This window comes from Hippopotamus amphibius, chromosome 1 (genome assembly GCF_030028045.1).
Source record: "Hippopotamus amphibius kiboko isolate mHipAmp2 chromosome 1, mHipAmp2.hap2, whole genome shotgun sequence".
Classification (NCBI taxonomy): Eukaryota; Metazoa; Chordata; class Mammalia; order Artiodactyla; family Hippopotamidae; genus Hippopotamus; species Hippopotamus amphibius.
In genome coordinates, this window is record NC_080186.1 from 95,881,516 (window position 1) to 95,904,724 (window position 23,209).

At 55.6% G+C, this 23,209-nt stretch overlaps 1 protein-coding gene across 7 annotated transcripts; it reads left to right on the forward strand.

The window, feature by feature from the left end:
* The first annotated feature begins 2,632 nt into the window (after positions 1–2,632).
* Positions 2,633–14,742, forward strand: AMPD2 (adenosine monophosphate deaminase 2). Of its 7 annotated transcripts, none has more exons than XM_057727098.1 (18): positions 2,633–3,065; positions 7,891–8,021; positions 8,236–8,366; positions 9,085–9,153; positions 9,248–9,359; positions 9,597–9,783; positions 10,017–10,158; positions 10,271–10,360; positions 10,603–10,732; positions 10,899–11,093; positions 11,182–11,313; positions 11,539–11,702; positions 11,939–12,065; positions 12,155–12,318; positions 12,614–12,734; positions 13,008–13,181; positions 13,364–13,474; positions 13,691–14,742. In XM_057727098.1, the coding sequence occupies exons 1-18, from the start codon at positions 3,056–3,058 to the stop codon at positions 13,898–13,900; spliced, it is 2,400 nt and encodes a 799-aa protein (XP_057583081.1). In that variant the 5' UTR covers positions 2,633–3,055; the 3' UTR covers positions 13,901–14,742. The 7 variants fall into 7 exon arrangements, 5 of the variants coding, with proteins under 5 accessions (XP_057583081.1, XP_057583032.1, XP_057583182.1 ...); XM_057727005.1 differs by lacking the exon at positions 2,633–3,065 and adding an exon at positions 3,081–4,027 and having other exon boundaries at positions 13,691–14,504; XM_057727246.1 differs by lacking the exons at positions 2,633–3,065; positions 7,891–8,021 and adding an exon at positions 3,081–4,027 and having other exon boundaries at positions 13,691–14,504.
* Positions 14,743–23,209: the final 8,467 nt, after the last annotated feature.

Below are 23,209 nucleotides of genomic sequence, written 5' to 3' on the forward strand. Positions count from 1 at the left end.
GTCAGAGAGGATGACTCACTCCTTCATTTCCCAAACTGTTCTGCATAGACAATGAAACCCTACTAAGATTCTTGCTGATGTTGTGTAGGTGGGGAGAATGATGTTTAGCTGTAATCAGTGCAGACTTCCTAGCAGGCACAGTATACCAAATGGCCTAGAAATAGGGGAGGGTTATAGGGTGAAGGGTGTGTTGCAGATGGGACTAGGGAGGAGCACGAAGGGACTAGTGAACTGGTTTGCCTAGATAGGGTGGAATTGCCACATATGGGCTTGTTAAGTAGTTAAACAGGTAGGTAGGTCTGGATTAAGGGGGAATCCTAAAAAGACTGGGCCCAATGCAAGACACCACCCCTTAAAACTATGTCAAAATTTGCATTGTATCAGAATATAGGTGACATTCTACATGGTTACCTGGTACTTGATTTTTCCTTTATTTTTAATTTGTTTTTTGAGATTTATTTTATTATTCATTGTTGAGAGCCCAACAGCCTCAAAATTCCTGAAGGCCCCAAGACCAATTTAGTCTGGGGTTAAGACACAGGAGAGTCTTAACTAGGTGGGGTGTGGAGGCTGCTAGAGATTTTCATAGACTTTTGTTGCCTTGATTATAAAAATAATGTATATAAGTATAAAATGCAAATAAGTATAAAGTAGAAAATAAATATAGCCCATAATTCCACCATTTACAGATAATCATTTGTTAAACTTTTTCATGTGTTTATTTTCTATGCATATATGTCACATAATTAGGGCTATACTGTATGTATAGATTTTTGCATCCATTTTTTCACCTAACTTTACTTTGTAAACATTTTCACCTAAGAAATTCTTCAAGAACAATCTTTAATGGTTGTATTTCATTGTATGCATATAATTTAAACATTTTCCTATTATTGGACCTTTAAGTTTCCAACCTTTCTATGTGATAAACATTGCAGTTATGAACAATTTTGTGCATATTTTTCTTGCAGCTCTTTTTAGAAGAACAATTTTCTGGAAGTGGAATTACTGGGTCAAATAATATGAACCTTATTAAGACTCTTGATTATATGTTGCCAAATGGCTTTCAGAAATATTACATCAATGTTTACGACCACCAGTAGGATAGGTGTGTGTCCCTTCTCACTAACTGCACCCTTGCCTGCTTTAGGATTTTTTTTCCCTTTAATCTTTGCTAATTTGATGGGTAAGCATGGTATCTCCTTGTTCTCTTTTTAGTTTTATTGATTCTTTGTGAGGTGAACTTTCCCCCCCTCCATGTTTATGGAGGCCATGGTTTTGTAGTTTGTCCAGGGTGAAGAGCAATAGGCAGGGATCAATGGAGGCAACACCAGATCCAGGTAGAGAATAGGGGTCAGGGTCCACAATCCAGCCTGGGGAGGAGGTGGGAAGGCAGAGTTTGGGAAGGAATTTGGCTGTGGGGGTGGTGAGAACTGGGAGGAGGTGGACAAACAGCATTAGTACAACCGAGTTTGGTGGGGGGAGGGCAAAGGGCTCCCACAAGATGGAGAAATAGGAAAAAGACTCGTAGCTGCTAATACACTTAATTATGTTCAGTGAAGTTATAGGGTCTTTCCCCCACAGGTTTCCTTTAAGTAAGATTCCCTGCCACTGATTGGGTGGGGTATCCGCAGTCCCCAAAATAGCCCAACGCACCTTCTTTATAAGCTACAAGGTGAATCAACCTCTGAGAGTGTCAACAGGAGACCAAGGCCAAGGACACGGCAATGGTAATACAGAACTGATAATATGAAACATTACTGAGCAGTAACTACAGGCCAGGCATTTAACTTATATTAGTTCATTTATCCTAACTACCATATAAAGTAGGGTGTCTTACTCTCATTTTATAGAAGAAATAGAAGCATAGAGAAGGGATTTCCCTGGTGGCATAGCGGTTAAAACTTGTACTTCCAATGCAGGGGGCACAGGTTCGATCCCTGGGCAGGGAACTAGATCCCACATGCATACTGCAACCAAGAGTTTGCATGCCACAACTAAGGAGCTGTCTAGAAGCAACTAAGGAGCTAAGATCCAGCACAATCAAATAAATAAAAATAACTTTAAGAAAAAAAAAATAGAAGCACAGAGAAGTTAACAACACTCCCAACAGCAGTCAGGAAATACGTGGAGTCTGGAATTGAATCCAGGCATCCTGGCTACAGAGCCTAAGCTTTTGACCAACAAATACAGAAATAAAAGTGGGAAGGGGAGCCAGAATTGCAGGGCACGTCCTGCCTAGCTAGGCCTGCCCGCGTAAGAAAACAGACACCTAGAGTAAGAATGCCGGGAAGGACTTTTACTAAGAGAGAATCCTGGGACAATAATAGTAGCTATCTTTCATTGGGTACTGGCTTTGGGCCAGGCATCGCGCGAGGTGCTTAACGTTTAATCCTCACAACAACCCCTTTGAGTGAGGTACTGCGATTACCCCATCTCACTTCTACTGGTGAGGAAGCTGACGCACAGAGCTTGCCCAAGACGCTGCCGGGCAGATGCTGAGCGGCGGCTGCCCACGTGGCGCCTGGGAAGAGTAGACATGGCGGGGGCGGGGCCGGCTTGGCGGGGGCGGGGCCGGCAGGGGCGGGGCCGCGGACCCGGAGGCGCCGGAGGCTGCGGAGGAGCGCGCCGGCGCAGGCGAGGTTTTGGTGGGCTCGCACCTGTTGCGTGACCCCCCCCCCCCCCCCCCACAGCCCAGCTACCGGAGTCAGACCCCGAATACCCAGAAAGTGTGGAGGGAAGTCCAGATGAGTTCCGGGTCCCGCTCTCTGGGGAGCACGTGGCCTACCCGCCTTCCGAGGGCGGGGCTGGGGGTTGCGGCTCCGGGGTCTACAAGACCAGTGCAGCCGCCCAGGTCGGCGGGGGTCCGCCTCCCGCCAGCCAGCAATATTGAAAGACTGCCTTACTTCTCCCATCTCGGTGCCAGGGCCTGGGCCCTTGGAGCGACTTGGCAGAGTCTGGACCCCGGCCCTCCTCCCCTCCCTCGCGACCCGGCTTCCCGGCGGTGCAGACCCTGGCGAGCAGACTCCCTGGTACTTTTCAGGGCTCGGGCAGCATGGCCTCAGGTGAGTGTGTATGCGTGTGTAGGGGGACAAGGTCTCTGGGACAGAGAAGTGCAGTGGCCACGGTGACAACAGGGTGGGCACAGCCTACAGACCTAGGGAAGGCGACCAGCTCCTCCTGGGGAGCGCCCGGAGAGCAGAGCCTGAATGAGGAAAGACACAAAAGTCAGAAGCCGCTGGGGTCTCTTTCTGGACCCTAGAGAAACCCCTGCCTCCTGGCCTCCCTGCCTTCCTGGAGAGTAGCTTCTGTGGACAGTGGAATTTTCCCAAGACAGGCTCCTCCCTACTGGGCTGGGATTCTCAGTTCCACCCTATCCTCCCAGAGCTGGGCTACCCCCGGGGCTGGGGGTCAGAGGAGGGAAAAAGGGGACTCTGCCCCAGAGGGGCTGGGTTTTCACGGAGTCCGATGGCCCTGAGAGGAAAGTGTTCTGAGCTCGGGGGAGCTTTCGCTGGATCCCTCTCTATATTATTTTCTTCTCCCAGGCTGGCTGGACCAGTTAGCCTGGACTTTGACTCTTTTGCTCCAGAGCCCTCGCAAGGGGCAAGGGCTCCTGGGGGGTTAGTGGAGTGCTGGGGTTGCCTGTCCCCATCCTGTTTCCTCATCTCCATCCCCAGGACCAGCTGTCATCAGTCGAGTCACTCCTGGGACTGAGGAAAGGAGGGGAGGGATAAGGGGAGGGGATGGAGGCCCCCCTCCTGAGGTTGCCTAGACAACATCAGAAATCGTGGCCAGGGCCTCTTCCGCCTGCGGGGCCTCTGCTTCCTGCATCAGTCACTCCCGCTGGGGGCGGAGCGGAGGAAGGGGTTGGATGTGGCAGAGCCAGGCCCAGCTGGTGCGGCCCAGACTCCCCCCGCGGTCTCCGTGGCCCGAGCCATGGCATCCTATTCATCTGGCCCCGGCAAACCTAAGGCCAAATATCCCTTTAAGAAGCGGGCCAGCCTGCAGGTTTCCTCTGCAGTACCAGGTGAGTGTGTGCTTCCTGGCCTCGGGCTGGGTCTGCCTCCCCACCTCTCGCCCAGGCCACTGGTTCCTTAAGGAGGGGGGCTTCTCCTGCACCTTCTCTGCGGTGGTGCCCCTGTGTCCTCCTCCCAGGGACAGCTGGCTTGGGAGGTGGTGTGGGGAGGGAGGTGGGGTAGAGGGTGACAGGTTTCTGTGTCGGGGATGCTGCCTCTCTAAGGAGGAGTGGGCGTGGGTGTGGGTGCAGCAAGAGTGTATTTGCACACGTGTCAGCGTGTGGATGTGCTAAGACTGTTTGCGTGTGGAGTGTGTGTGAATGGAGTGGGGGATGTGTGGGGCGGACTGGCCACACTGCTGGCGACTGTGTATTTATCAGGCAGGCTCAGGCTGTCCTCCTGCAGTTAGGTTCTCTTTCTAGGATCCCAGATCTCGAACCCTGTAACTAGGGGTCCGACCTTAGGGTACACCTATTGCCACCTGACATCCAGGGTCTGAGGGCTCAACTGTATCTGTTGTTTGCAGTTTGTTCATTCTTGGTCTGTCTTGTGAGCTTCCTTAGAAGTACAGGGTGTCCTTGGGGTGGGGCCGTGCAGGGGCTCAGGCTGGGACCACTGCCCGCCTGCGTGTGCTCCTGCACCCTTTGGTTCAGCTCCCACTCCAGTAGGCATCTCTGCACCACTTGCGCTGGCAGCTTGGTGTGGCTGTGCCCATCTCCCTGAGGGCTCGGCTGCCTGGGTCTGTGCTTGCTGAGGGTTATCTACCTGCCATCTGCTGCTCCCAGGCCTGTGGCTAAGGGAAGACCACCCCCACTTTGGTGATCAGGTCAAGTCAGTGTCCCTGACTGCTACCGCCAGCAGCTGTCTGTACTTGTAGCCAGATTTTTCTTATGCTACTGGAGATGCTGGCCTGAGTTCTGTATTGGCCTGAGGGTCTGTGTTCTCTGTGCCCAGGTCTGTGCCTCCAGAGGGTGTGTCCCCTGGGCCTAGACCTGTACACCTTTGGATGGTCACATGGTGGGAGCGTCTGCTATTTGTGGGTCAAAGCCTTGGGTACCTCTCTACCCGCTAAGGCAGCCTTGGCAGTGAGTGAGGGGCTCTGGTCAAGTGAGTAGACAGGTTGGCAAAAATCTTGGAGTTGGTGGGAATGGGTGGGGAGTAGCCCCCTCTGGCTTTTGGCCACCCCTCCTCGTGCCCCATGCCGTGTATATGGGGGAGGTGGGGGGGTGAGGGGGTGCTGTGGTACAGACCCTGGGAGAAGCTGGGTCTTCTAGACCTGGCCTCAGGGAGTGTGGAGGTTACTGCCTTTCTGTCACCTCTAGTGAAACCTGGCAGCCCTGTGCAGTGGCCTGGCAGGTTGGGGGGATGGCTTTGCCTGCTAGAACCTGTCCTGGTCGCCCCAGCATTTCTGTGGAGACCTTGGGTCACCCTGCTAGGAGAGGTGGTTGAGATTAGGGCCTTTAAATCTGTTCTGCTGACCTGTTACAGACCAGCCCTGGAGGTCTATGGTTGGCTTCTCTGGAGCGGGTTAGAAGTGGGGAGGATCTGTGTAGGATCAAGGTTCTTGGGCAAAGCAAGGACCTTGGGCTCTGTCTTACACTCTGATGGCAGAGCAGGTGCCCATCTTTCCTTCCTCTTTCTGTGCGCTGCCCTCTTCCGAGTAAGAGTTAGTTGTCCCCACCCTGCCAGTTCTGTTCTCTTCACACCCTCACTGCTCATTGCCTTGGCCTACAGTGGGCCCAGAAGCTCCCGCTGCCCCCCAATGGGTGGTACTGCATGTGGGAAGTATTTGGAGGGTCCCAGGAGTTCATAATCACAGATGATGGTGTTTTCCAGAACACTTACAGAGCCATATCTCTGTGTGCCTTACGGCAGCTGTGACTAGGCAGGGCAGGACCCCTTATCACCCCATTATAGGGCGACTTGAATCCTCCAGAAGGTAGAGACTTGCCAATAATTGGGAACAGAGTCAGACTCAAGTCCTCCACATTCTAGTGCCACTTCTCCTGAACCTCTCCTCCTGGGCAGTTTGTCCCCAATGATAGGCTTGGACAGATGTCAGAGGTCTAGGGGGCTGTGAACCAGACCCCCAGGCAGCAGGGAAGCTCAGTAACTGGTCCCTTCCTGGACTGAGCCTCTCCCCCGCTGCCAGCCAGCTCCTCTCTCCAGCAGAGGCCCTGCCTCTCCCGAGGGACCCCATAGTCAGGGGCCCAGAGGACAGTTGTGAGCAAAACAAGGCCACTGGGCAGAGGAAGCTGGCCTGGGCTGTTGGGTATGGAGATGAGAGGGCTGCTCACGCCCTCCTACCCTTTGGCGAGCCAGGCCCTACACACGATCCCCTAGCGCATTGCATTTTAAGGAGGCTTGTCCCTACCCTGCCAGCCCGCCCTGCCCATATCGGCCTGCCCTGCTCCTCCCCCTTGGGGGCCCCACTCTAGGCTGGGCCCTGGCGCTGTAGAGGTTAAGGCCTTGTTCAGTGTGAGGGTTCCTCTTATCTCTCAACTCTACTACTCCTTCCCTTGATTTCTGGGCTCTCCTGAGCTTCCCCAGCCCCCTGATCAGGTCTCCCCTGCATGCAGCTGCACTTGGTACAGCCCGTGCCGGCCCCTGAGCTGTCCTGGGGGACAGGCTACAGCTCTACTCAGCAAAGAGGCGGGCAAGGGGGCGCAGGGCTGCCGGCTGGCGCTGCCTGACTCTGCAGGTAGGGCCCAGGTAGGCACCAGGGTGAGGGGGAGCTAGGTCCTGGATCTGGGGGGCACCCCCCTTCTTTTTGTCCAGCCTTGGGACAGGACTCTGGGATATCGGGAAGTGGGCCCAGAGACGTCAAGGCTCACCACCTGAGTCGAGCCTCCAGTTCATCCCTGAGCCACAGTGGAGAGGGAAAAGGAGGGTGCTGGAGGGGAGTGCCCACCCTCCCAGAGCTGGCTGGGAGAGCTTCCTGCTGGGGGAGGGCGGGGTTGGGAGCCCAGGAAGGGTTCTTTGGGGGTGGGCTGGGAACTCAGGCAGCCTCTCTAGGTTATCAGCGTCAAGGCCTTTAGTGCCAACCTGCTCGTGGAAGCTGAGGAATTCTTCCCTCTATGGAGAGAGACTCTGGCTTCTGATACTTCCTTCCCCAGGCCCTCTCTAGGGCCTCCGGTCCAGATCCTGGGGCCTCTGAGTGGCGCAGACTGTTTGTGGCAGCTCCCTTTGGAGGGGCAGCCAGCAGTAGGAGGGGCAGGCTGGAGCCAGGCCACATCTTGGCAGCCCTGGGGTCCTGGAGGAGAGGGCAGGTCTCCAGGGAGGAGGTAGGGTTCCTGCTGCCAACCAGGTCCTTCACTTCCTCTCCTCCTCTTCCCTCGAAGGCTGGTCCCCAGGTCAGAGCAGAGTGACCGCTGTGGCTTCGCCAGGCTCTGTAGGTCCAGTGTGTCAGGCCCAGGCCCTGGCCCTCCAGAGGCAGAGTCTGGTCCTGGACTGCCTAGCCTGGAAGCTGTGCGCTGGGCATCGCTGGTGTGGCCTTCATGAGCACCTGGAGAGAGGGAGTGTGTGTATGTGTGTGCACATGGACACACGGGTGCCTGCCTGTAGCAGGTACTCACATGGAGGTTCTTTCAGGCCTGATGGAGTGGCCCCTCGTCCAGGATTCGGATTTTTATTCCTGAGCTGAATGAATCCGCTCGTTCTAGGGGCAGACTTGCGTCCCCACCCCTGAGCCTGGAGTGAGTGAAGGGTCCCTGTGCCCGACGGCGGGTGAGGTCCGCGCGCAGGCTCACTCCTCTGCCTCTGAGGCGGCACGGGCCTCTCTCCGGGGCTGGCCTGGGCCAGGCAGGGGCCCAGGGCTTCCAGCGCACCCAGGCCCTGCCCTCCACCCTCTGACACGGCGTCACTGTCTCCACAGAGGCTCGGGGGGGGCTGGGGGCCCCTCCGCTGCAGCCTGCCCGGTCCCTGCCGGGCCCTGCCCCCTGCCTCAAGCACTTCCCGCTCGACCTGCGCACGTCTATGGATGGCAAATGCAAGGAGATCGCCGAGGTATCGCCTGGCACCGCACCGCCCTCTGTCCCCCCGCCGCGCCCCCCACGCCCGGCCCCGCTCCCCGCACCCCTCCACCTCCGCCGTCCCCTTACGTCACGCTTGGCTGTGCCCTGAGCCCCGGCCTGTCCCAGGCGCCCCGGCTCCCGGGCCCTCACCCCATCCCCAGACCCGGACCGCAGGGCCACACCGGTCCTCCCTTCCCTCCTCCCAGGAGCTGTTCAGCCGCTCCCTGGCTGAGAGTGAGCTCCGTAGCGCCCCTTACGAGTTCCCCGAGGAGAGCCCCATCGAGCAGCTGGAGGAGCGGCGGCAGCGCCTGGAGAGGCAGATCAGCCAGGATGTCAAGTGAGCCTCCAGCCTCAGAGCCGGGCTGGCCCCCTCGGGGGGCACAGGCAGGGGGCACGGGGTGGGGGCATGGGGTGGGGGCACAGGTAGGGGCCATGGGATGAGGGGCACAGGCAGGGGGCACAGGCAGGGGGCATGGAGTTGGGGCACAGGCAGGGGGCATGGGGTGGGTGCACAGGCAGGGGGCACGGGGTGGGGGCACAGGCAGAGGCCATGGGGTGGGGGCACAGGCAGGGGGCCATGGAGTGGGGGCACAGGCAGGGGGCACGGGGTGAGGGGCACAGGCAGGGGCACGGGGTGGGGGCACGCAGACAGCGTGGGGTTGGAGGGAGGAGCATCAGGTCGTCTGCCCAGCACCCCTCTGTCTCCATCCGGACGCTTTCAGAGCCCCACCTCTGTTCTCCTCTGAGCAGTCCTCCCTCTGGGGCCCCCTGGGGAGGCGGCACAGAGCAGTGGTGAGAAGCATAGGCTTTGGAGTCAGGCTGCTGGCTCTGGTTCCGTCTTCTGCCCACCAGCGTGCCCTGCAACATGTTGCTTAACTTCTGGGTGTGCTTCCTCATCTCTGTTGTGGGGCAAGAGCAGCACCCGCGTAGGTACAGGGTCCTGCAGCCCTGCAAGGACCACAGGTGACCGCACGTGCACGGCACCTAGTCCAGTGCAGGGACCTGGGAGCGCAGGCCTCGTCATCTGCCTCACCTCTCACTCCTCTCACCCCCAGGCTTGAGCCGGACATCCTGCTGCGGGCCAGGCAAGATTTCCTGAAGACGGACAGTGACTCGGACCTCCAGTGAGGAGGGCAGAGGGGTGTGGGTGTGGGGATGCGGGGCTGGGGCCTGTCCCCCTGCTGCCTCCAGCCCTTCCCTTGTACCCTCCGCCTGTAGGCTCTACAAGGAGCAGGGTGAGGGACAGGGCGACCGGGGCCTGCGGGAGCGTGATGTGGTGCTGGAGCGGGAGTTTCAGCGGGTCACCATCTCTGGGGAGGAGAAGTGTGGGGTGAGTGTCCCCACCCCCTGGGTCCTGGTGGGCTCCCCCCTCCTGGGGAGCTGGGGCTGGAGGCCAGAGAGGGCCTCTCTCTTTCTGAAAGCTGGAGGGGCAGAGGGTCTGGCTGGGAGCTCGTTGCTGTGCCGAGAACAGAGTGATCTGAGTGTTTCTGGAGTCGAGGCCCAGGGAAGAGGTGAGAGTGAGCCGGGTCTGGGACTGAGGAGAGGGATCCCATGTCCCCGTCTCCAGGTGCCATTCACAGACCTGTTGGATGCAGCCAAGAGCGTGGTGCGGGCTCTCTTCATCCGGGAGAAGTACATGGCCCTGTCACTTCAGAGCTTCTGCCCCACCACCCGCCGGTACCTGCAGCAGCTGGCGGAGAAGCCTCTGGAGACACGGACCTACGAGCAGGGCCCCGACACCCCTGTGTCCGCTGGTGGGACCCCCCATCCCTGTCCTACTCCAAGTGCCCGGGCATCCCAGGCTCCCCGCGCTTGGTGCCCAGGAACCTCAGCCTGCCTGCTTCTTCCCACACCCGAGTTCATTCCAGCCTCTTGGTTTGCAGGGGGTGGAGGCAGGGGCAGGGGCTGTCCTGCTGGGGCCTCTGGGCTGGGCAGAGGGTGGCCTGGAAGAGCCCTGGCCCTGACTCCGCCCTGCTCCCCGCCACAGATGCCCCGGTGCACCCCCCCGCGCTGGAGCAGCACCCGTACGAGCACTGTGAGCCGAGCACCATGCCGGTGGACCTGGGCTTGGGTCTGCGCATGGTGCGGGGTGTGGTTCACGTCTACACCCACAGGGAACCCGATGAGCAGTAAGAGGGGTGTGGGGTGTGCTGCAGGGGACAGCTGTGGGGGGTGCACCGGCTTGGGAGGGCCCACAGGGCCTGGTCTGCTCTGCTCACTCAAGCTCCCCCTACACACCAGTTGCTCAGAGGTGGAGCTGCCGTACCCCGACCTGCAGGAATTCGTGGCAGATGTCAACGTGCTGATGACTCTGATTATTAATGGTCCCATGTGAGTCTACGCCTGTCCCAGACACTCGGCTCCCCTCTTCCAGCCCCAGCCCTGTCCCAGACACCTGTCACCCAGTCTCTCACCCTCTCATAGTCACCGAGGCCTAGACTTTCCTGTCACCTGCCGCCCCCTCGGCAGCCTCAGTCCTGCACCCTCCTGCCTCCTCCCTCTGCTCTCCACCCAGGCCCTCCCAGGTGCCTCCCTGCGGGCCTAAGCCCCTACCTGTTTCTCCTCCTGCCCAGAAAGTCATTCTGTTACCGCCGGCTGCAGTACCTGAGCTCCAAGTTCCAGATGCACGTGCTGCTCAATGAGATGAAGGAGCTGGCCGCCCAGAAGAAGGTGCCACACCGAGACTTCTACAACATCCGCAAGGTGAGCCCTCACCCCCCAGTCTGACCCTGCACCTCTGCCCAGCCTCCCGCTCCCAGGCTTTGACCCCCACCCAGCTTCCAGTTGGGAGGGTCCGCTCCCGTCCCACCGCCCAGACCACAGACTGTCCCAGCCTCCCGTGGACCCAGCAGTCCCCGTTCCCCACCAGGTGGATACGCATATCCATGCCTCCTCCTGCATGAACCAGAAGCACCTGCTGCGCTTCATCAAGCGGGCGATGAAGCGGCACCTGGAGGAGATCGTGCACGTGGAGCAGGGCCGCGAGCAGACACTGCGAGAGGTCTTCGAGAGCATGAACCTCACGGCCTACGACCTGAGTGTGGACACCCTGGACGTGCACGCGGTCTGTTCCGGCGGCGCAGGGGCTGGGGGGCTCGGCCAGCGTGCCGGCCGGGGGTTGGGGGTGACCTGGGCCTGCCCTTCTCCCCCAGGACAGGAACACCTTCCATCGCTTTGACAAGTTCAATGCCAAATACAACCCTATTGGGGAGTCTGTCCTCCGAGAGATCTTTATCAAGACCGACAACAGGGTTTCTGGGAAGTACTTTGCTCATATCATCAAGGTGAGGAGGAGGGGCTGCCGGGGCCCATGCACGGGGAGGGGCGGCATCAGCCTGCTGCAGCCCTGCCCAACGGAGCGAGAGCCTGGGGAGCTGGGGGCTTGCCTGGGTGGGTGGGCAGGGTGGGTGAGGGGCATGAGGAGGTCTGACTGAGCACACCTGGTGGGCGCGAAGACAGGGACGGCTGAGAAGCCTGAGGGTGACCGTTGCTCCACACGTGTCACTCAGGAGGTGATGTCAGACCTGGAGGAGAGCAAGTACCAGAACGCGGAGCTGCGGCTCTCCATTTACGGGCGCTCGAGGGACGAGTGGGACAAGCTGGCGCGCTGGGCCGTCATGCACCGCGTACACTCCCCCAATGTGCGCTGGCTCGTGCAGGTGCCCCGCCTCTTGTGAGTGTCCCTTGGAGTGGGAGGGAACGAGGGAGGCAGAGGTCAAGGGGCCAGGGCCTGCCTCCTGCCCTCCTGGGGTGGCTGACCACCCCGTCCTGGCCAAGCCCTCGGAACAGGAGGGACTCCCTGGTTCCGCTCACAGTCTGTCCAGCCTGCCCCACCCAATATGACTTAAAAGTGCTTCTGTGATTCTGCCCTGACGTGCACACACATGTGTGCATACGTCTCACCTGCAGTGATGTGTACCGTACCAAGGGCCAGCTGGCCAACTTCCAGGAGATGCTGGAGAACATCTTCCTGCCGTTGTTCGAGGCCACCATCCACCCTGCCAGCCACCCGGAGCTGCACCTCTTCTTGGAGCATGTGAGGGGCGGCCGACGGCTGGGTGTGGGGAGGACGCTGCCTCAGGCCTGGCTGCAGCTCTGGACCTGACCCCCAGGGTCTCGTGCCAGGTGGACGGCTTTGACAGCGTGGATGATGAGTCCAAGCCTGAGAACCACATATTCAACCTGGAGAGCCCCCTCCCCGAGGCTTGGGTGGAGGAGGACAACCCACCCTATGCCTACTACCTGTACTACACCTTCGCCAACATGGCCATGCTGAACCACCTGCGCAGGTGCCTGCCCCTGGGCTCCGCGGGTGCCGCGTCTCTGCCCTCCCTGCTGGGTCTCAGCCAGCAGTCCTTACTCTGGGCCCGCCCTGGGCTGGGGCATCAGAGCCCCGACCCACCTCTCGGCCCCCAGTCTTGGATCCGATGGGTTCTCTGCCCTTGGAGCTCCATGGCTCAGCCCTCGCAGCCAAGAATCTTCTACCCCTGCCCCTTGGTCCTAGGCCCGCAAAGTCACCGGGTGGGGGCTCAGGAGCCCGGGCGAACCCGGCTTGGGACCTGATGCCATCTTCATGCCCCTCAGGCAGAGGGGCTTCCACACCTTTGTGCTGAGGCCGCACTGCGGGGAGGCTGGGCCCATCCACCACCTGGTGTCGGCTTTCATGCTGGCTGAGAACATCTCGCACGGGCTGCTTCTGCGCAAGGTCAGGCTCTGCACCCCAGCCTCCCCTCCCAGTGGTTCCCCTCCTCCCAGCCCTGCAGGCCTCTTCAGCAGCTGATCCTCCTCCCCAGCATGGACCCCAGCCCTCCCCACTGAGGCCCCCACTTGGATTCTGGCTGTAACCGACCCTCTGCAATTCAGGCCCAACCTGGACTGCCCCCCACCCCCCACTGTGACCTGTACCCCCAACAACCAGGTGTCCCCCCCCCAGCTTGGAGGCCACCTGACAGGCCCGCCCTCCCTGTTGCCCGCCCAGGCCCCGGTCCTGCAGTACCTGTATTACCTGGCCCAGATCGGCATCGCCATGTCCCCACTGAGCAACAACAGCCTCTTCCTCAGCTACCACCGGAACCCGCTCCCCGAGTACCTGTCCCGCGGCCTCATGGTCTCACTGTCCACCGACGACCCCCTTCAGTTCCACTTCACCAAGGTCAGCACACGGAGGGCAGCCAGGCAGGCAGGTGTTGGGGGACACCAAGGCCACCCAGACAGAGGGGTCTCGGGGCTGGTGCTGCCCTCTGCTGGTGGAGTGCAGCATGCCTTGTGGCAAGGCCACGGGAGGGGCGGGCGGCAGGTCCGGGGCACCTGCCTGAGGGCACCTGGCCTGTGCAGGAGCCACTGATGGAGGAGTACAGCATCGCCACCCAGGTGTGGAAGCTCAGCTCCTGTGACATGTGCGAGCTGGCACGTAACAGCGTGCTCATGAGCGGCTTCTCCCACAAGGTACCGCACCCCCTTGGCATCCCCTCTCCTCCCCTGCTCTGCATTTGGGAAGGTCCCAGGGGTCCTGGCATCCCCTCTCCTCCCCTGCTCTGCATTTGGGAAGGCCCCACAGGTCCTGGCATCCCCTCTCCTCCCCTGCTCTGCATTTGGGAAGGTCCCAGGGGTCCTGGCCCCTCAGAGCTGGCTGCAGCCCTGCCCACTATCCTACCCCTGCAGGTGAAGAGCCACTGGCTGGGACCCAACTATACCAAGGAGGGCCCCGAGGGCAACGACATCCGCCGCACCAACGTGCCGGACATCCGTGTGGGCTACCGCTACGAGACCCTGTGCCAGGAGCTGGCGCTTATCACGCAGGCCGTGCAGAGCGAGATGCTGGAGACCATCCCAGAGGAGGCGGGCATCACCATGAGCCCGGGGCCTCAGTGAGCCCCACCTGTGCGGTGCCTCTGCATCTCAGCAGCTTGACCACGTTGTCCTCAGACCCCTCCCACTCTGTTGTGGTCTCTGCATGTGTCTGTCCTTCTTTGTTCTGTGCTGCATGTCTCTACCTGTACCTGTCCCTGTGCCGCCCCAGGGAGAGTGGTGCCCAGGAGCTGCTTTGCCCTGATCTTGGCTCAGGTGGCACCTGATGGCCCACGTTTGAGGTCTGCCCTGCCGGTGGCCCTGTCCCAGGATCCTCTGAAGCCTGGCTGTCCTGTGGGCGTCTAAGTGTCCACAAGAGCTAGGGATGGTTGTGGGGGGCTGGCCCCTCTAGGCCTTGGGGTCCTGCTTGGGCAAATCTGAGCTTTGGCTGGGCTCGAGTTTAGGCCCCTGTCTTTTTTATGTGGCTGAGGGGCTGTCAGGTGTGGCCTCTACACGTATGTCATGGGCATGGGCTGCCAGGGGTCTGTGGAGCTGTAGCTCTGCGGCAGGTAGAATTGGCTGAGTCACAACCCTGACTGCCTGGACTCAGGCCCCGGAGGTGCTGGACCACCGCCTCTACCAGGTTGCTGCCCAGCAGCTTTCTCTGTCCTTCCTCTGGTCCGTGTGCTCCTCTCCGTGGTGGGGAGGCAGCCACCCTGTGCTGTGTCTGGAGCCACTGCAGCTGGAGGGTCCTGGATCTGCCACCAGCCCTGAGGGTAGTATCCCCGCTATGGTCCCCAGAGTTTTGATCAGACCTGGATCCCACCTGGTCCCCTGTGTTGTGTTGTGGACCGAGGCCTTTGCTGTGAAATGCAGTTTCATACAATCCCATCTTTCCTAGTGCATGAGAAATAAAGATTATTTAAATAATGAGGCAGGTGGGGTCTCTGTTTGGAGAGGGAGAGCCGTGGTGGACGGTGGTGAGGTCGGGTCGAGGAGCATTGTGGATGGAGGTGCAGCAGATTCTGAGGGGAGTGAATGGGCTTGACTGAGTGTGTTTAATGCACGTGGAAACTGACAAAGGAAGTGGGGTGGGAGGAGAGGCCTATTGGGGACCCATCTGCTGCTCGTAGGCACTCATCCACCCCACCCCCTCTGAAATGGACACTTGGCCCCAGGTCTGGGGCACATCCCTGTCACATCAGTTTGGGGAGTAGCATCCCCTTTCCACCTACTTTCACCTCACATCCAGCCTCTTAGGACACCCTAGTAGATATGGGAATATGTGACTATAAGCAAACCTGGGGCCAGTGGTTCTGAAATTCTGGGAACATCAGGCTCTTCTGGGGAGCTTGTTTAAAATGCCATTTCCGGGTCCTACCTTCCGAGATTCTGATTCAGTAGGTGGGAGGCATAGTGCAGAAACCCGCAAGCTCCCAGCAGATTCTCTTGCAGGGGTTGGAGCAAGCCTCTGTCTTCTGAATCCAGACTTAACCAACTTGGCTTCAGTCCCAAACATACGTGATTTTTGGAGCACTTCCTTGGGCTCAGAGGTTGCTGTAATCTGTTGCCTGTGTAAGGAGGAGAGTGGAATGTGCCCTGCTCTGTGCAAGGTCTTGGGTTGGCGTTAGAGAAGCTGTTTGCTGCCACTGCTGCTGAGTGGAGAGAAAGATGGGCTGGCCGCTTCAGAAACAATTAGCCCTAGAACAGCTTGAGCCTTTGTAACTGAGGGCCTGGTGAGAGAGCAGGAGGCTGGCTTCCTCCCTACTTCTAGTCAGCTTGCTCTGCTCCAGCCCTGACTCTCTTCCTGCATCTGCATCTCACCCGGGGCCTCTGGGCAGAAGCTCCCCTGATGCGCTGCCTCCTGAGGGCTACTAGCCAGGCTCACTCCTGGCCAAGACCCAGGGTCCTGTCTTCAGAAGGCATCTCTAGCCAATTTGTTCTAGCCATTTACATTGTGTAGAGCAGAATGTTAGAGCTGGAGGATGAGCAAGAGATTGTACAAGTCTGGCTGGTTTCTGGTTGGGGAAAAAGGCTCAGGAGATGCAGTTGGCTGGTGGCAGAGTCTAGGCTGGAGCCAGGGGAGCTTGGGGTCCAGGGTTCCCCACCCCACACTGGGCCTGCATCTGCCCAAGGGAGAATGCTTTAACAGGCTGAAGGGAACTTACTTTTCCAGCAGATAAATGTATTTAATAGTAAAAACATGCTGTGTCTTCATTTGTAAAACAAGGAAGGAGGATTAGATCTTTCTAGAAGGTTCCTTAAAGGCAAGAACTGCCTGCACTTAGGATAGCAAAGTCTTCTTATTTATTCATTGAATTTGTCATATAATAGAATCCTTCATTCCACTTGCTTGTCCCTTGTACATTCTTCTCAGTGTTCTGAGGCCTAGCTGTAAGAATATTACCAATTTAAAAAGTTTCTTAGCAACCCCCTCACAATTTGTTTTTTAAATATTTATTTATTTGGTTGTGCTGGGTCTTTAGTTGCGGCACGTGGGCTCCTTAGTTACGGCATGCATGTGGGATCTAGTTCCCTGACCAGGGATCAAACCCAGGCCCCCTGCATTGGGAGCATGGAGTCTTAACCACTGCATCACCAGGGAAGTCCCCCCACTATTTTTTTTTAAATAACTTGCTTCTGGATTTTTTGCTTCTCAGAAATGTCTCTTTTAAACATTTATTGAGAGCAAATAATTTTAAAACAGGCCTTAATACTTTTTTCTAACTGAAAATAATAATTTTCATTAAAAAAATTTGGGAAATATAGAAAAATGGGAAGAAGAAAAAAACCCACTCATAATCCACCAATTTTGACAAATATTTGATCAACTTCTGTATGAGAAACATTTATATGTTTAAAATATATTTTATATATTTACATATTTCTTTAAGTTCTTTTTTAAAAGGCATTTTGAGTTGAGATCATAAATACATGTATACTTTTATATTTTAAAAATATTTTAATGTCTGCACATTTCATTAATATTTTCATATTCTTTATAAATTTTAATTACTGTACACTGTCCCATGGTGAGCCTCACCATAATTTACCATCATGACTCTGTTGAGAATAACCATGGCCTAAATGTCGTGGCTACCAGTGTCTGCTCTGGCACCAGGCCACTGGGGTTTGAATTTTGGCTCCACTGCTTACTGGCTGTGTGACCTTGGGCAAGTTACTTCCCCTCTCTGTGCCTCCACAGCCTTACTGATTTCATAGGGATAATAATAGCACTTTCCTCACAGGTTGATTTTGGATTCATTGAGTCTCTGGATATAAAGCACTAAGTACTCAATAAATAATAGATATTATTATCTTTGCATATGAGGCTTTACAGATTATTCCTAATCTAGATGATCGTGAATGAGATGACCAGGTCCAAGATATTTATCCCTATCTATTACCTATCTATTACCTGTCTGTCTGTCTGTCTATCTATCGATCTATCGATCTTACTGCTTCTTGATAGAATGATGCAACATGTGTAAACTGAAGTTAAAGTCCTTTCCCCTCCCTCTTACCTCCCTGACGCCTCCTGTGAGGTCTTACTCCTTCTCTTACTTGGAATCATGTTGTGCCCTTTCTCGTGGCCTGCTTGGGAGGTGTGTGTGGGAGTCTTTGTGAAAAGGCTTCCCTCGTCTCCCTCCTTCCTCCATGGTCAGGATCCAAGGCTTCTGCCTCTTGAGTGGAGAAGGGAGTGGAGTGGATGGCAGAAGGAATTAAAAAAACTGGTCTGCTCTGAAAGGCCCCAAACAGAGTGCAATAAAGCAGGCAAGTCAACTTGTCTCGGCCAGTCTGCCTTGAATGGGGCTGGCCCTGAATGAAGTTTATGCTGGGCAACTGTCCCTTGTCAGTCACAAAACAGTGTGGCTGGGCAGGCTGCGCCAGCCACATCACACCCTGCCCTGCCCTGCTTCACCTCCTGGTGCCCCGTCCTGGGGGACTTGAGGGGAGCAGGGGGGCAGCTGGCTGTGCCCCCAGATGGGAGGGGCTCGTAACGCTTGGTTAGGATGACAGTGATCCTAATTTCCAAACCTTACATGAGAACATTCGCCCCATCAAAGCACTGCCTCATTCATAAATGTATTTATATGGAACTCCAATAAAGAGTTAAGCCTTAAATCACACTTAATCCAACATTTGGCAAATCGTTTTGTTTTCAAAATGAGAATAAAGTTGCCCAAATTAGGATGCCCTGGACCATTTGGGATGGGATGCTCTTGCAACTGGACCTGCAGGGACGGCCCATGTGTCTGGAGATGGGGAGGAGCCAAGTGTCCTGGTTTCGTGAGCAATCCCATTCTATGCAGGGGCCAGGGTGGGCTTCCAAAGGCCCAGGACATGTTGGAAACTTGAAAGAAAAATTTGGGGGGCTGCAAAATATGAAAAAGTGTCAAAATTGCTAAATATTTAACTAAATGCCTTCAGAAAGTAACATGTCAACTTGAATATTTGTTAAGTTTGGTATCCATACAAATGTCATTATATCTGAAAACAATTTGTAAGTTGGGTTTTTGGCAAGAGTTCCAGAATATGCAGGGTGATTGAAGAAAAATCGTAGCCAATAGTAAATTGAATGAATTCCTCAGAGTCAAGTTATTTCAAGAGCAAATTCATGAAAATCCTTTTATATTTCAAGCTAAGAGGGTTATATTTAATAAGGAATGCAGATGCCATTTTAATGTTTGTTGCGATGAGGGTGGGCCCTCCAAGAATCCGATGCAGGGTCTGGAAAGGAAGGGCTGGAAGCACCCTGCCCTGTAGTCCTGCTCTGGGCGGGGATCAGCTTCGCTCTGATCTAGCCTGGCCCCCTTTGCCTTCCTGCCTCCCTGATGAGGCTGGGCAGATGCAGAGCACCTGTTACTGCCACAGGCATCTTCTCTGGACCTGGGCAGGACCACGTGTGCCTGGCGTTTGTCTCCATTTTGCAGCTGAGAAGCTGACTTGGATTTGAAACCTGAGTGTTCCACTTATTAGTTGGGCGAGTCCCCACTCCTCCCTGACTTCCTGGGTTTGGGGGTGACAACCCATTCTCAGTCTGCATTTTCCACATTGGGTAAATACCTCTTGGGCACCCGGCACTGGGCTGAGCACTTTACAAGTGTGAGTGCATTTCGTGTGCCTAAGGACTCTGCATACTAGCTCTCATCATGATCCCCCCCTTAGAAAACTGAGGGTCAGGGAGGTTAAAGGAACTTATCCAAGGTAACCCTGCTGGCAAATGGCAGAGCTGGGTTTTGAACCTAGAACTGTCTAACTGCAAAGTCCTTGTTCCTCCTACTCAGCGATGGTCCCTGAGGTAGCCCTGTGAGTGCTGCATGCCTGGTGGGGGTGGGTCTCTGTAGGATTGGGTGCTCAGGGAAGGGACAGTGTCTGACTCTGGTGAGCAGAGGGACCAGCATGGGTAAGGCCAGAGGTAGAAAGGCCACAGGGTCGGGGTGGGGGGGTTCCTGTAGCATCCCAGGTGCGAGTGATGAGGATGGAAGGTGGCAGTGGGGATGGAGGGACATTTTCTGGCAGTTAAGACCAGTGGTTAAGAAAGGGGTGGCAAAAAAAAGGGGGGGGGTGGCAGGATTGGCTGCAGTGGCTGGCACAGCCTGATGAAAGACTGAGTATGTAAATGCCCTGAGGCGGATGTGTACTCCAGTAGGCCACAAGCCCCACCCCTCCCTGATGTCTTTCAGGGGGCCCAATCCATACACTGCCAGGGAGGTATCCAACTTTGTGATCCCTGGGTTAAAATCACTGTTTCATGGTGCAGCTCTTTCACTTTATTAGCTGTGATCTTGGGTGAATTGTATGAACTCTGAACTTCAGTTCTCTTATCGATAAGATGGCGATACCAAGGTCTCCTGCATTGGTTGTTGTGGACATTAAATACCGTAAATAAAGCTCTTAGCAGAGTGATCAGCACACAGAAACCCCTCATGCTCATGTGAAACTTATGAAACCTTAATGCCCTTCTTGCTTCCTGTCTCCATCTCCCCACCCACCCTTCCTTCTCCCTAGCAGACTGTGGAGTCTGATTCTCGCTGCTGCTTTTGCTCATATCCCAGAGTTAGCAAAGATATTTGCTGGGCGAGAGGCACATGCTGGGGCAGAGGTGGGGGGAGGGGAGCAGAAGAGAGGGGAGGCCCCTTGGCCGTACTCACTGAGGGCCTTGGTGGGTGAACATCTTAGCAGATGTCAAGATGGAGATGGAGATGCTATTCAAAAGGCTGCTGGGGGAGGCAACCCAGCAGGCCCGATCTTCAATCCATCACAGGGTCTGCAGATGACCAGTACACAGGACCTGATCCCCTCTGACCCAGCTCACAGGAGATGAGCAACAGACCAGGCAAGCTACTCACCAACTTATAACGGAATCAAAACACCAAGCAGAGGATTTTCTCAAAAGTCAATCAGAAATGGCTTGGTGAGTAGTGAGATGGAACCAGGGTTTTGTTTTGTTTTGTTTTTTAAATTTATTTGGTTGCACCAGGTCTTAGTTGTGGCAGGCAGTCTCCTTAGTTGCTGCACGTGGGCTCCTTAGTTGTGGCATGCAGACTCTTAGTTGCAGCATGCATGTGGGATCTAGTTCCCTGACCAGTGACCGCCTCCTGCATTGGGAGCATGGAGTCTTAACCACTGCGCCACCAGGGAAGTCCCGGAACCAGGGTTCTGAGCAGCCTCTCTTGGCCCTGCACCTCCTTCTCCTCTGCATCTGTGTGCATCCAAGACAAGTTCCTTGGTGAGCAGAGTGTAGAGGAGATTTCAGCTTCCACTTGTCCACCCGCAACCCCAGACTGGTAGACCTATGCAGTTTCCAACATGTCCACACGGTGGCGGTACTAAGATCCTTGTGAGAACCCCACAGGCTTCTGCCAGCTGCTCCTGGCTCTGAGGCTGGGCTGGGGCACCCTCTCCAGGCACCCATGCCAATGCCTCATGCAGTGGGTACCTGTAGGGCCCCACCCCACTAGCCCAGTAGGCAGACTGGCTCACCTAGGAATCCTCCCCATGAGATGTGGCTTAAGCTAAGCCAGGAATCCCCCAGGAGGAGAGCTGCTGCTCTGGGGACAGCTGGTGTCGACCCCCTTTCTCCTGGGCAGGATTCTAATCCTTTTTTTTTTTTTTTAGGTTTTGTTTCGTTTTTTTTATTGTGGATCATTTTTTAAAGTCTTTATTGATTTTGTTACAATATTGCTTCTGTTTTATGTTTTGGTTTTTTGGCCTCCAGGCATGTGGGATCTTAGCTTCCTGACCAGGGATGGAACCTGCACCCCCTGCATTGGAAGGCAAAGTTCCAAACACTGGACCGCCAGGGAAGTCCCAGGGTTCGACTCCTTTTGCTGTGCTGTTCTAGACCCCGCTCCACCCCTTTCTCTCGTTACCACATTCTTCTTTCAGCTCTGTGGGCTACATGTGGTTAGGCCCCCTCTCCTTTTACATTCAGCAGATCCTGACTGGGTTTCCTGGGTTTCTCCTGTAAGCCTCAGAGCTTGCGGAAGGCCCATGTGTCCCTGCCATGTACCGGCTGCACCCCAGTCCTAGTGGAGCAGACAGGCTCCTTGCTGAGAGCGCTGGCAGAGGCCCATTTGGGCTGTGATGGTCATGGGGGAGGAAGCTCTGGGCTCCAAGGAGGAGATGGGCTTTGACCGGGCTCTGCAAGGATGACGAGGACCTGCATGGAGGAGGGGGAGGGAGGAGTGCGTCCTGGGGCTGACTGGGGGCATCTCCCCCTCATCCTCGGATGCGGGGTCTGTGTCCTGAAGGCCACAGGGGCAGTGCCTCCCTGGGGGGGGACCTGCAGGGGTCTCCTTGCCCCTCGGAGACAGGGGCTGAGTCAGCTGGCATGGGAGGCTTGTTCAGTATTTTGTTTCCCGTGGGTGCTCTGCATATAGCTCTGGCAGGGACTTTGGGGCCCTGAATTCAGCCATCATGGGTGATGATAACAGCTAACATTTATTAAGCACTTTCCATATGCCACACACTGTTTTAGGAACTTTACATGTATGATCTCATTTATCTTCAAATCAGCCCTATGAAGTAGGCCCTATTATTATTGCCATTTACAGAGGAAAATGGCACAGAGCCGTTAAGTAAACGTCCCAGGGTCACACAGTTATGAAATGGTGGACCCAGGAGGCCTACCCAGGAGGTCTGGCTCCAGAGGCAGTGCTCTGCCTGGTGTGCCCCACTGCCTTCTTCCTCTGGCTTCTGTGAATGGGGTGGTTAAGCAGCCCATGATGGCTGGGCGGGGTAGGGGCTGGTCCCTCAGACTGTAGGATGTGGTTGTGGCCCTGGGACCTGAATAACCACCCCTACCCTCTGGGATGGCAGCCGGGGGCTACCCTGTTTCCGTAACCCAGTTAAAGTTAGAGTCAACGCTTTGTCCCCATTTTCTGTCTCATACTTGCCAAGTCAAAGCCCCATCCCCTGGACTCCTTGTGAATGTCCCACCTATATACCTCCTCTGGCCCCTAGGGTCTTCCTTTGATTTCCTTACTGCCTCCTGGATACTGAGCAAAACTGTTTTTCTCCCAGGGACTACTTACCACTTGTATGGCTATGATAGATACCGTCCTAAGTGTAACCCTCCTTCAAGACCTGGGAAAAGCAGAATGCCTTCTACCCCCTCCTGCCCTGAGTCAAAGAGAAACTAATATCATCACTTAACACAAAAATGGGGGTCAGGAAAGGATGGTCTTTTATTTTAATTTTTTTTATTTTTTTTTGGGGGGGGGTACACCAGGTTCAATCATCTGTTTCCATACACACATCCCCGTACTCCCTCCCTTCCCCAACCACCCCCCTCGAGTCCCCCCCACCCTCCCTGCCCCAGTCCTCCAAGGCATCTTCCATCCTCGAGCTGGACTCCCTTTGTTATACAACAACTTCCCACTGACTATTTTACAGTTGGTAGTATATATATGTCTGTGCTACTCTCTCGCTTCGTCTCAGTTTCCCCTTCACCCCCCGCCCCCTCCCATACCTCGAGTTCTCCAGTCCATTCTAAGGATGGTCTTTTAAATAACTGGATATGCATGTGGAAACAATGTCAACTTCAGCCTCACACTGTATACAGAAGTCAATTCCACGTGTCTTGAAGATCTGCTTTTATGTGAAAGTATAGAGGGACATCTTGATGACCCTGGAGTGCAAAGATTTCTTAGACAGGAGACAAAAAGCACTAATCATGGAGGAAAAAAATGGTAAATGAGATTTATATTAAGATTAAGAAATTCTGTTTATCAAAAGCCACAGGATGAGAGCAGAAAATAAAGGCATCCAGACTAAAGCATTCCTACAAAGCAATAAGAAAAAGGCAACCACAGAAAATAGAGAGTTGGGAGATTGGGATTGCCATAGACACATTACTAATAAGAAAAAAAATGTCAAATTGTACAC